The sequence below is a fragment of the Drosophila persimilis genome, unplaced genomic scaffold, assembly GCF_003286085.1.
Source record: "Drosophila persimilis strain 14011-0111.01,24,50 unplaced genomic scaffold, DperRS2 tig00000000-arrow-pilon, whole genome shotgun sequence".
Taxonomy (NCBI): Eukaryota; Metazoa; Arthropoda; class Insecta; order Diptera; family Drosophilidae; genus Drosophila; species Drosophila persimilis.
Window position 1 is genome coordinate 7,767,184 of NW_020825288.1, and position 12,939 is coordinate 7,780,122.

Below are 12,939 nucleotides of genomic sequence, written 5' to 3' on the forward strand. Positions count from 1 at the left end.
ATAAATGTTTTGATAAAAATTAATAATCGATCAATACAAATCAAAAGTAATAGTTTTTCAATAAAAAACAATAATAATAGTTGTACAATAAAAATCAGAATTAATCATTATTCAATCAAAATCCAAACATTTTTTGCGTTTTAGTAAGGTAAGAAGATAAAACGTAATTAATAAAGACCTTTTCTCAAATTGATATGTTTTACAAATATTCATGAATATGATTGGTGTCTTGCATATAATCTCGATCCTGATACCTATTCTTGTTCTCTGTAAGACGGCAAAAAACTGCAACACATCGTTGTGATATTTAAAACAGACTCTAAATTGTTTTTGCCTTTGGAGCCTGGGATGACAAAAACTTTGTCAATTTTATAACTACCAACAGCCATATAGATACATTGAAATCATAAATGTAGAAAAGTTTATTGCGCAATGAACTGCATACAATATTTGTTACAAAATTAATCATAATACTGTGAAAAATACATATCGTTTCTCAAATTCTTGAATACCGAGCTAAAAATATACAACTTTATTGATAAAAATTTTTACATTTCCTTGATGACCTGCTCTGGAAGAGTCCTATTCAAGAGAAAAATAAGACTTTCCCAGAACAGATCCTTAGGTATTCAAGAAAAATAATTATTTATCCATATTTTAGAGGTTGAAAAACGTAAATTAAATACAAATTAGAGAAAAGCAGCTTACACTTTCTAACTATTTAACAGTTTTCAACTCAGTATTTAAGAAACTTAAATGAATTATCCATGTTTTCAATTCTATATTAATAATGTTTACGATATTTGAAAGTCTTCTTAAATACTACTTGTAGTTTTTTTTACAACAAGTTAAATGGACTGAGTCCTCAAGAAACTTAAATAATTTATCCATCTGTTCAATGAGTATCAAATATATAGGTAGTGTATAGCATGAGGATATGTACAAATATCTGGGTTTTCTCTTGAATACAAATTACCTGACCAGGGCAGGTCGTCAGAGAAATGCTGGTTGTCAATATTTGTACTGTTTAGATTGGGAAACGCTATAGATAAGGTCTTACGGCTAAGACGATATGGTTTGACCAATGCTAAAGTCTCATACTTTTCAAATTTAACATTTTACGTTTTAAACTAAAATTCATTTTTACGATTTACAAAAGTGTTTAAGAAATTTAATCTTGAGTCTTTAACTTGTCGAAAGCAGCATCGTTATCCTTCTCATTTTTATGTAAACGAGCACGTTTGACTCCAGAGATAGCTTTCTTTTGTGGTTTCTGTGAAAATAAAAAAGCGCCGAGCACGTTTCAAACAGTTTTGCGGAACAAAAATATACCAATTGAAGAATACATACCACCTTTGGAAGGGGTAGCTCGTTATCGCTGAGAAAGTCCGAGGAATCGGATATGGCTTCAATACGTCGGTTTAGTGCAAAACGTTTTCTTGAAGGAGCAGGTGGAGCTTCAATAACCAGCTGCGATTCAGTGATGGATGGGTTTGGTTCCGGTCTTACAACTCTCACACTGCTGACAGACTGCTCAAACACACTGCCAATTCGGTTCATCTTGAATTTCAGCTCAGCTATGATGGCCTGCGAACAGAATAGTGGCTATCACTTATGTCACATGTACTCGTACATGATTGAGAACTCTAGCTTACATCCTTTTTGCGTTCCAATTCGGTGTTTTCGTTTTCCTTGCTGTTTAGCTCCATTTGCAGACTGGCCAGTTTTGTCTGCAAAGAGTATACATTTTCAGATATGTTGCACATTGCAAGCCACTGAGACCATTATGTTGTACCTGTAGGATGCCCGTTTGCGACCGTAGTTCCAGTTCAAAGTTGGACTTAGCTGTCGCTAATTCATTGACCATTTCTTCATGTTCGCCAAGTAGCTGATGTACGTTATTACTCAGTGCGTCTCTCTCAGCCTCCAAACTGGTGATATGCTGCTGAAGCCTATCAATTTGACCCTGAAGTTGCTCCAGTTTAGCTTGAAGTGTGTTGATGTTCTCTTTGTAGTTCCGCTCATCATCCTGGAGCTGCGATGCCAAGGCCTGGTTTTGTTTAGTTAGTTCGTTTAACTTTGCCACCGCATCGTTTAATTCGTCTTGCAAACTCTGAGTTTTCTTTTGATGTTCGCTGGCCAGTTGTTTATTGCCGAGTTCCTGCTTCTGACAAAGCACCTCGCTCTCATTGAGCCTGCCTTGGAGATCGGAGAGCCTGACGTGTATGTCATTTACTTCTTGTTCGTTCCGCTTGGATAGCTCGCCGCAGGCCAGATTCTGCTGCTCCAGTTCATATTTTAGTCGTGAGACAGTGGCCTGAAAAATCAGAACGTAGAATAAAGGGAAAGTCAAAATTTGAATTTTCCTTACCTCGAGCTCATCCTTTTGTTGCTTTAATTCCTCGGCAAGTTTAGTCTTTTCAATGGCAAACTCTACTGCGGCTTGGTCGTTTTGCTGTATCAAATCGTTATTGGAAACCTTTAATTGGTCCCTTGCAGCCTCCACTTGGCTTAGGTAGTCTTTCAAAGTGGTAAGGTTTCGGTGATTTTCCTCGTTCTCTGCTTTAGCTGCTGAGATTTGGATTCGTTGAAGCTCGAGTTGATTTTTGAGTGTGTCATTGCACTGCTGAAGACCACGACAGAGCTCTTCCTTTTCCATCAGCTGGCCCTGAATGTGCGATATATTCAGGTTGTACTCTTTTACCTGCAACTCGCTGCGATTGACCAGATCGGCCTGTGCTAGAGTCTGGTTTTGGATCTCTGTTTCCAGCTCTGAAATCCTAATCTGTAAGAGAGAATCAATATTAAAGACACCCACACTGTCGGACACAAATAAATGTACCTCGTGGAGCGTATTTTGGGCAGCGAACTGTTCCTCCATATTCTGCATAGCGTTATGAGACTCCGTCTTTTCCTTAACGTGCTCTAAAAGCTGTGACTGCATCTTTTGCAAATCGGCCGTTAGCTGCTCATTAGTTTGGGTCATAGCATCGACTTGGGCACTAATATCGAGGTAGTTATCCTGCATGGTCTTGACCTGAAAGCAGATCGATAGAGGATCGAATTTTAGACGGGATAATTGGACTATATGTATATTTGTGTTCCTCTACCTTGGACTCCAATTCATCATTTCGCGACTGCTTCAAAGTAATTTCTGCTTTTAGCTGATTGATTGTAGCTTTGATCTTGGTTTGCTCTTCGTCATAGTGTGTCTCGCAGTGGGTGTACTTCTGAAGTACAGTTATGTATTTTTCATTGAGTTGCTTGTAATTCCCTTTCAGCCCTTCTAGCGCTTTCGTTAGTTCCTTCAGCTCCTGTTCCGCGTTACTCAATCTAAGAAATAAACTTGGCTTTAAACAAATACATTGGGAGTGTACGCGCAGGCACATACTGTACTTTTAGATGATCATTTTCAGCTTTCGTTTCCATATAAGCTTTCGTTTTCTTATGCATTTTCTTTGCAATCTCCATGTTATTACGTTTAATGTTTTCAACCGCTTTACAATGTCCTTTCAGGAAGGACTGGACCAAACGGGAGGGTTGTGGTGTATTCGCATCGTCAGAATCGTCATCGAAACAAGTTGTGGATTGCTTGAGGAAATCTTGTTCGGGGCCTTGATTTCTTCCATTAAAATTGTTTTTATTCGGCATTTTCCTGAAAAAAGTTGTGATCAAAGCGGCGCTGTGAAAAATTACAACCTGCGTATGTACAAATGTATTAGTGCACGCTGCACAGACGCCATATTTGCGAATCCGCAAGAGAATTGGCTTAAAGCACAAGCTAGACCTGTTCTTATTGCATAAACTTTACCCAGTATACTTACGCAACTTTAAAAATGGTTATTCGCAATATTCTTTGAAGATAACAGTGGTGTTTTTCACAGAAAATAGAAAAAATTGGACGAGGAAAAGCAAAAAGCAACGGTCAATGTAGAGATCAGTGTGACCGCGGATACCGATAGAAAAACTTAGCCCACTGAAACCCCATTTATCCAAACAGGATAGCCACTTGAGTTAAACCGCGGAATATAGTTCCAATAACAATAATAATAATTCTCGTGTAGACCCATCCTATCCTTCATCTCAAAACACCACTGTTATCTTCAAAGAATATTGCGAATAACCATTTTAAAAGTTGCGTAAGTATACGAAAATATAAAATAGGAAAAATTGGAGGAGGAAAAGCAAAAAGCAACGGTCAATGTAGATATCAGTGTGACCGCGGATACCGATAGAAAAACTTAGCCCACTGAAACCCCATTTATCCAAACAGGATAGCCACTTGAGTTAAACCGCGGAATATAGTTCCAATAACAATAATAATAATTCTCGTGTAGACCCATCCTATCCTTCATCTCAAAACACCACTGTTATCTTCAAAGAATTTCGCGAATAACCATTTTAAAAGTTGCGTAAGTATACGAAAATATAAAATAGGAAAAATTGGACGAGGAAAAGCAAAAAGCAACGGTCAATGTAGAGATCAGTGTGACCGCGGATACCGATAGAAAAACTTAGCCCACTGAAACCCCATTTATCCAAACAGTATAGCAACTTGAGCTAAACCGCGGAATATAGTTCCAATAATATTAATAATAATTCTTCTTTGGACCCATCCTATCCTTCATCTTTGCTTAAAAAAGACCACGATATCTTTCATTTGAACTGCGCTAAAGTTCATCAAGATCCATAATTGTAATGGAGTGTATTTTAATAACCACTGGTCGACAATGGGCTAATAGTTCTGTGTCCATGAACGAATAATATTCATCGATTAACAGTATGTTACTTAACAGGTTTCGTTTATGAAATTAAGCGTGCTAGCAGCACCATGGTATGACAACAACAGGTACAGCTGGATGGTATGGTAGTCCATATTTAGCAGATTATTGTTAAATAAATTAATAAATAACTCTCCCAGCTTTTCGATTTTGTAAATGTTCTATTTAACTAGTCAAAATCTAAATAAAATTTGAATTTTAATGAAAATTTTAATTTGATGAAAATTCCCGACGATTGCCAAATAGTTGTCCATACCCCTCTACAGTTTTGCTATGGCCAGCACAGGTTACAGGGCATGTTAGGCGCAACATGGACTCCGTTAAATTTGAAAGAGGATTCAAAAAGCAGAATTAATCATTCGCTAATATATAATCTACAACAGTCACATTCAATTAATTTTAAGAATAAAAAAATAGCGTCTGATGCGTCCCCTCGGGTTCAATGAGTTTCTTTGTTTTAAGATATTAAACGTTTTTTCAGAATTGTATTGTGTAACAGGCGTATATTTCTTAAAGGTATGTGGTAGGTGGAAAAATTAATACAACTTTTTAAATGGCAACGTGCACGCGGGCGGAGGTACGTACATCCGCAAGAAAGATGCAAAAACAAAAATTGATTCCATCAATTAAACAAAGCACAGATAAATTCAAAATAAAACGAAAAAAAAAAATAGTAAAGAAAACAAAAAATGTACCCTGCAAAAATATCATTTTCCTTCACGCCCTGCTGCATTCCACTTATATACTGGTGTCTATGTTTATAGCTAATGTGAATGATATAGGATGATCCGTCTATTTGCGAGCAAACACCTGCTCCTTGAAGCGCAATGCCGACAGCATGGCGGGATTGTGCGTGGCGACCTTTCCGCCTTCTTTCGGCGGCTGCTGCTGCTGCTTGGACTTCTTGTGAGAGCCGGCCGGGACGCGCTGCACGCGGAATTTTCGGTTTGGCGGCGAATCTGGCTCCTCGCGGAAATACTTCTGCTTGGGCGTGGCTGGCTCCACGCGCATAATGCCCGAGCGTGTCTTAACCAGCTCGATGAGCGGCTCTGGAGCATCGTCCATGGTAACAGTCACGTAGCCAGCATTGGTTTTGATGCGGTTGACGACTGCCGACTTGTTGTGGTTCTCCTCATCGGAGCTTTTTACTGGCGACACCAGCTGTGTCTTCAGCAAAGCCTTCTTCTGCTTCTTAGTCCCCTTTGCCGGTTTTTTAGCTTCCATCGGCGGCTGCGGTGACAATTTGCGGAGCAACGAACGCGGCTGTGGAGGAATGGTCGATGCTCATTAATATCTGAAGCCCTGGAGGAGGTTCCCAACTTGATTCTCACCTCTTTGATGGCCACTGGCTGCGGCGCCAACAAGTTAACGGCGTGACTGACGGCGTTACGGGCTGCCTGCAGACGCTTCAATTCCTTCTTGAGCGGCAGAGCTTTGGTGGCCTCACGAATGTCTGTGTCAGTCGAGTCGACCGATTTAAACACAGCCTCCGAAACAGTTGGTTTTGGTTTGTTATGTTTCCTGCCCGCTGCAACATGCTGTTGAGGATGTGGAAAAGAAGGAGTAAGTTTCAGTGGAAATGAAAGAAAATGCAGCCTTACCAGTTTCTTTTGCTCCAGCTTGGCCTCGTTGGCTCTCTGTAGGATGGAGGCGCAAACGTCCAAGTAGTGGTCAGTATTCTTCGACCACTTTCCAAAAGTCGGAGTGTTCTCTGCTTCCTTCTTCGATGGATCCGGTTCTGGGTCCTCTTTTGGTGTGTCCTTTGTCGATGGCATCTCCTCATCCATCTCTTGATCTTTGGGCTGTTGCAGCCCCTCCGACTGTTCTTCCTGCTTCTTAGGGGACTCCTCTTTCGGTATGTCAGGCGACTCTGTGGGAGGCATATCCTCTTCCATTGATCCCAATGACTCATCGTGCTCGTTTTTGGCCCGTTTGTGCTCTTGACGAACTTCCATGTCCTCCAGTTCATCGGCCGCGCCTGAGAAACTCTTGGACAGGCGCTTGCGCTTTGCCTGATGCACCTTACGCTCGGCCATCATTTCGACAAAGGACTGAGAGGGACAGAAGTCTCGCTCACTGCGTAGCTGCAGCTTGGGCTCCTTGGCGGCCATCTCGGGGCTGGGCATGTACAGCGATTGACGGCGCGACTTCTGGAGCGGATTGAACATAGTTTTGAGATGCGTCAGGTCGCTGGAGGCCAGTTCGGCCAAGACGGCTTCTTCGTCGTTGACCTTTTGCTTCTGGTGTACAATGGATGAGGATTTGTTGCTTGAAGAAGGCTCTTCATCTTCGTCTTCGTCCCCGTTCTCGGCATCGTTATCTTTACCATTATCGTTTTGCTCTTCCCCATCGTCTTCGTCGGAGTCTAATACTTCATAGATACTCTTGTTGGTTGCCGCTGTTTGTGGATCATCTTTGTGGTCAGATTCAGAGTCCACATCCATGATAGTCATGTCCAGGCGTGGAGCTGTCTTGTTCAAGCACTCCGACTTGTTGATCTCGTTAAGGAAGAGTTTGCGCGAGTTCTCGAGCTCTGTTTCAGAGGTCGAATAATGCTCCTGGCTGCCAATTAAGATCTGTGCGGCTTCGCTCAGTTTGCTGGCATTGGAAGAGCAGTTGCTCTGATTTGTTGGCCTCTCCGAGTGGTTCTCCTCTTCATCTTCCTGACGCTGCTGATTTTCTCCGTTCTCCTTTTCTTCCTCCTGCTTGTTCTCTGCCTGCTCCTCTTCATCGCTGGAATCCATAACTATGATGCGGGCACGGTGTTTCTTGCCCTTCGGAGACATCTCTTCGAGAGACTCAGCCTCCAGCTCATTGGAGGAGTAACGTAGCTCTCCAACGTCAGAAGTATCCGACACAATAAAGGATTCATTGCCAATGGACTCGTCCTCGTAGGACCCATCGGTGTCTTGGCTGCCCACGGATTCGCCTTCGTCGACAATCTCATTTTCCTCGATCTCGCGTTGCTCCGAGCTGTCCATCGAGTCACCCGACTTGTAATCAGCAGGTGCTTCCTCCGCCTCGTTTTCGACGAATTCGCACAAGAATTCTTCCTCTTCCTCATCATCCTCATCCTCATTGTCGCTGTTCAGGCGGAGTCCGCTTGAAACCTTCTTGGAGGGCGTGGGCTGGGGCTTGGCCTTGGCAGCCTCCTTTAAATCTTTCTCTCTGTTTTCGGCCTCCACCTGGGCCCAAGGCTTAAGGCAATCAATGCGAGCCGGGGCCGGCTTCAACAGGCTAATGGACGCCTCTCGGTCGTCGCTCTGTAAGGGTGTGGAGCTGTTGCGTGCCTTTAAAGAGGCCACCTTCAGAGGGGTCTCCGTCTTCAGAGGAGTATCTTTCTTCAGAGGGGTCTCCATCTTCCGACGAGTACCTGTCTGCAAAGGGGTATCCATCTTCAGAGAAGTATCTTTCATCAAAGGGGTGTCCGTCTTCAGAGGAGTATCTTTCTTCAGAGGGGTCTCCGTCTTCAGAGGAGTATCTGTCTTTAAAGGTGTATCTTTCATCAAAGGGGTATCCGTCTTCAGAGGAGTATCTTTCTTCAGAGGGGTCTCCGTCTTCAGAGGAGTATCTTTCTTCAGAGGGGTCTCCATCTTCAGAGGAGTACCTTTCTTCAAAGGGGTATCCGTCTTCAGAGAATTATCTTTCATCAAAGGGGTATCTGCCTTCAAAGGGGTCTCCGTCTTCAGAGGAGTATCTTTCTTCAAAGGGGTCTCCGTCTTCAGAGGAGTATCTGTCTTCAGAAGCTTATGGGCCCTCATTAACGATTTCTCCAACAAGAAAGAAGATGGGTTCTTGTTACGGGCCGGAGTCTTCGGGAACTGAACCTTTTCGTCATCAGCGTCTGCCGAGTCGCTATAGAAGGCTACAGACTTTTTGGAATCCACGCTGCCCGATGTCACTATGCGCGACTTGATGTCAGGGGTCAGATCTGGCAGCTGAACGTTGTCGATGATCTTCATTCCGATGCTTGGACGATTCCACTGGGGCTTCTCCTCTTCGTCCTCAGCCATCATTTCAAGTACTTCAGAGGAGTCCAGAGATTTATGTGGCAAATCTTTATCTTTATCTGGAATTTCAAGGTCTTCGTCCACTTCCATGGCCATGTCCTTGAAAGTCGAATTGTTGTTATTTTCAATTGGCTCCAAATCGGGCAGCTGCATTTCATCTTGTGGCTCCGAGTCGGGAGGCTGCATTTCATCTCGTGGCTCATCCTCCATTGCCAACATCTTGAGGGCTGAGGTGCTGCTGTTTTGTGGTTCTGGATCTGGTGAGGCTGGAGATTCCATGGGCAACGTGGTGGTATTTTCTGGCTCTGGATCTGGTGAGGCTGGAGATTCAAAAACTTCGTCTGAAGTAATCGATTTGGAAGCCGCCTCAATCTCGACCTCAGCGTTTTGCTCTTTGTCTGCCCCTCCGCTGTTCAGCTGCTCATCTGGGATTTCGAATGTTTCTATGTCTTTGTCCACTTCCTCCAATAAATCTATTGTGGAACGTCTCTTCGCTTCCACTTCCTCGGCAGCTTGCTTGGTTTCTGCCTTGGACATTTCTTCTTCAAGTAACTCAACCTGTGCTTCCATTTTCTGTGGAGAGCCGCTGGTCCCCTGCTTCATATCCTCCGAAACGCTTTCTGTAGACTCCAACTCTAGCGATTTCGCGAGAGTTTCCGACACCCATGATACATCCTTATCTTTTCCAGCGGCAGCTACAGCCGGCGTCGAAAGATTCTCGACCCTAATTGGAAACTTTGATCGGCCGCGGATCAAATGTTTATTTTTGTTGTCTGTTGGCGACACATTTTCGAAATCAAGAACTGCTTTCGCCCCACTTGGCTGTTGTTCGACGGAAAGGCTCGGATCGGATTGCAGTTTCTCATCCAAAACCGGCTGTGGTGTGTTATTGGCTGAACGGTAGGCAGCTGGAGGGGTCTGCGACATGGAACGCGTGACGCGTTTCTCGTCTGTTGGCGAAGACTGCGCCAGTGCGGGGCTCGAGGTTTTGGATCGAGTCTGTTTTTCATCTTCTGGCTCAAGTTCCTCTTTTAAGGTCAACTGCTTGCGCACAGATCGAGTCGCCTTGGCTGGGGTGCGAGCCGTTCTCTTAACAGACGCCGGAGTGATCGGCTCCGGAGTTTCACCGCGTGCCAGCGAAGCACGCGTGGTTCGGGTGGGAGTAGGCCCTTCTGTGGCGGAATTCAATCGTGTTCTGCGTGTGGGGCGAGGCGAGGCCGTGCCTGAAAGGTGCGACAGGATGTCTAAGCTACGGAAAATGTTCGTCAATTCTCACACTTACCACGATCGGATGCCGTGTCCAGCAACGGTGTTCCGGGGCGACTGTCAGGGTCCAGGACAGACAAGCGGCGTGTACGCGCGCGGGTCACTAAAGGAAGCAGGATTTCGAAGTATTATAATTGGAAGAATCTGCCAAGGAACGTGTTTATCAGCTGCAGGTGAGCCACATGCGGGCCTGCAATGCCGCCGAAAATGGCTACCGGTCCCGTTGCTTTAAATTATATCAAACGGTGTCGGCATTTCCTCACACAACAGAACCGCCGTCTAATTAGAACTCAGGTTTGTCAATTGTAAAACATGTTACCACTTACCTCGCACTCCCTCTTTGTTCTCCATATTGTCTTCCATAGGCCGGCGACGCTTAGTTGGGATAATAAATTTAAGAAGGCCTACTTTAATTGCAATTACTAACAAAATCTAACAAAAACGATGACGCGCGGACGCTTGCTGGTGACAAAATTTACATGTGCCGACTGGGGGAATTTGGCCACACTACGCGCACTTCGATGCTGCGGCGTTAAATTTGAAAAGAGATTTAAATGTTAACACGTTTACCACGAAGGTGACGAGCGACCTCGCCTTAAGGGACTGAGCAACGTTCGCTCACCTGCTTCCTGCTGAACTCCTTCTTGTTCAGGCAGGCTCCGGTTTTTACTTACTTTTATGGATTACGTTTTCCGCCGTTGCGTTTTTAAGGGCCAAAATTAACATGTGCGCCCTCAGAAATATACTGTCTCGTTTTCAAAATATACCGTAAATATACCGATAAAAAAACGATTTTGGCCACACTACATGGCCGTTAAATTTGAAGAGATTTAAATGGTGTGATGGTGTAAAGTGGCTAAGGCCTTAAGCAACTGAGCGACGGTCGCTCACCTACTTTCTGATCAACTATTTCGCTTATAACAATTTATTATTACCAAATTGATCGTAATTCACTTCCACGAGGACAGTAATTTTCAAGCAACTTTACCAGATTTATTTTATATTCTGTACTTCCCGAACTTTTAAATAAGACTGTTTTTAAAATATTTCTGACTTAACATTTAAAACATATTTTGCTTGGCCAAGTCTGGATTAAACTGACTATTGTACTTCTGAACAATCTTTGGCGTTGGCGTTGGCGCCGGCGTGCTGGCTGCACTGGCGGGCACCGCAGCTTTTGGTAGTGCAAACAAGGCCTCGGATCGTTGGCGCTCAGAAGCTTCCCGACGCAGTCGCTCCTTGCGCAGCCTCTCCAGCTTCTCCCGCTTGTGCCGCTCCGCAGCCAGGGCCAATTCTTTCGTCTCCTTTACACTTTTGTGGCTTTTCTTTTTCTTGTTCTTATGTTTTCTGCTCTCCTTGCTGCCTTTTTTATCCTTCCTGCTCTTTTTCGATTTGTGGGCTGAGTGTGTGGGAGAGCGTTCCGCCAGAGAATTCGGGGTCGGCGACGGCGTTCGTTCTGCTTTTCTTTTGGGAGCTCGCTTCGGCGCTTTCTTCTCCGGTGGTATCAGGGCATTTATCAGTGTAAGCGGGTCGTGGGATAGCTTCTGCTTGAGGTGAACTTCAGTGGCAGTGTGGTCTTCGCGCTCTGGCCGCTTGGGAGCCACCTCGTACCAACTGCGAGTTTTCAGTGCCTCGTTGGTGTCTTGGCCCAGATACGTGAGGTATCCAATCTGCTTCTCATACTTTTCCTGCTCCTCCTTTTGCTCCTTTTCCAGATCCTTATTTGTGGTCTTCACGTGTGTCTTGTAGTCCGCAAACAGATCCACACCTCTCGATTCGCCAGGGGTGTGGGCGGCTGCATCATCGGACCGGACGGGAACTGTGGCTTTCTCCGGGAGACCCGATTGGCGGCGCAGGAAATTGATGCGGGCCTCGCTTTCCTAAATGATCGAATGATTTAATTTATATGGACAAGGCTATATAATCGACTACTTACAGCCAACTCCAACTTTTCCTGGCGCTTGCGGTCCTCTGCTTCAGCGGCGGCTTCATCCCGGCGCACGCGGGCTATGTTGTCTTTGGTGCGCACATGCCACCTACGAACAGCATTACACTTAGTTTGTCAATAGTTACATTGGTTAATTAGCTCACCGTTTCTTTGGTAAAATATTCATTTGGAATATTGAATGCGATATGTAAACAACAATAGTTCGCTGTGAATAGCAGGCTCAGGGCTGGATATGTACTGAAATTCCAACTAAATAAAATACATATGTTTAGTAGCGCCGCTGATATAGTCATAGTTAATAGTTCATATTTATTTAGGCACACAAAAATTAGCTGACAAACCAAAAACATATTTAGTACCTTATTTTTGAAATCTTGCGACCGCGTTCCCGATTGAATTGCGATTTTGACAATTGCGATTGTCAATTAGCAAGCACCACGGCGAATGGCAACACATCTGTCAGAAGTAGAAGGGGCAGCAGATTTGTCCCAAGAGCAAAAGTAATTGGGAATGTTGACTGCGATATGTAAACAACAATAGTTCGCTGTGAATAGCAGGCCCAGGGCTGGATATGTACTGAAATTCCAACTAAATAAAATACATATGTTTAGTAGCGCCGCTGATATACTCATAGTTAATAGTTCATATTTATTTAGGCACACAAAAATTAGCTGAAAAACGAAAAACATATTTAGTACCTTATTTTTGAAATCTTGCGACCGCGTTCCCGATTGAATTGCGATTTTGACAATTGCGATTGTCAATTAGCAAGCACCACGGCGAATGGCAACACATCTGTCAGAAGTAGAAGGGGCAGCAGATTTGTCCCAAGAGCAAAAGTAATTGGGAATGTTGAATGCGATATGTAAACAACAATAGTTCGCTGTGAATAGCAGGCCCAGGGCTGGATATGTACTGAAATTCCAACTAAATA

General features: G+C 44.0%; 3 protein-coding genes across 3 annotated transcripts; all 3 read right to left on the reverse strand.

Annotated features, from left to right (window-relative positions):
* Window positions 1-1,153: 1,153 nt before the first annotated feature.
* Window positions 1,154-3,603, reverse strand: LOC6588192 (putative leucine-rich repeat-containing protein DDB_G0290503). Its single transcript, XM_002012842.2, has 8 exons — window positions 3,392-3,603; window positions 3,111-3,333; window positions 2,843-3,037; window positions 2,372-2,785; window positions 1,796-2,317; window positions 1,656-1,730; window positions 1,351-1,587; window positions 1,154-1,273 (listed from the first exon to the last, which is right to left on the reverse strand). Exons 1-8 carry the CDS (start codon window positions 3,469-3,471, stop codon window positions 1,172-1,174), a joined length of 1,848 nt encoding a protein of 615 aa, XP_002012878.2. The 5' UTR covers window positions 3,472-3,603; the 3' UTR covers window positions 1,154-1,171.
* A 1,661-nt stretch (window positions 3,604-5,264) lies between these two features.
* LOC6588079 (protein slender lobes) lies at window positions 5,265-10,553 on the reverse strand. The gene is made up of 5 exons (XM_002012843.2): window positions 10,384-10,553; window positions 10,074-10,160; window positions 6,383-10,014; window positions 6,113-6,319; window positions 5,265-6,044 (listed from the first exon to the last, which is right to left on the reverse strand). The coding sequence occupies exons 1-5, from the start codon at window positions 10,418-10,420 to the stop codon at window positions 5,574-5,576; spliced, it is 4,434 nt and encodes a 1,477-aa protein (XP_002012879.1). The 5' UTR covers window positions 10,421-10,553; the 3' UTR covers window positions 5,265-5,573.
* A 475-nt stretch (window positions 10,554-11,028) lies between these two features.
* LOC6588352 (leukocyte receptor cluster member 1) lies at window positions 11,029-12,840 on the reverse strand. Its single transcript, XM_026984708.1, has 5 exons — window positions 12,704-12,840; window positions 12,365-12,593; window positions 12,149-12,254; window positions 11,994-12,093; window positions 11,029-11,937 (listed from the first exon to the last, which is right to left on the reverse strand). The coding sequence occupies exons 3-5, from the start codon at window positions 12,169-12,171 to the stop codon at window positions 11,119-11,121; spliced, it is 942 nt and encodes a 313-aa protein (XP_026840509.1). The 5' UTR covers window positions 12,172-12,254; window positions 12,365-12,593; window positions 12,704-12,840; the 3' UTR covers window positions 11,029-11,118.
* Between the last annotated feature and the right edge of the window lie 99 nt (window positions 12,841-12,939).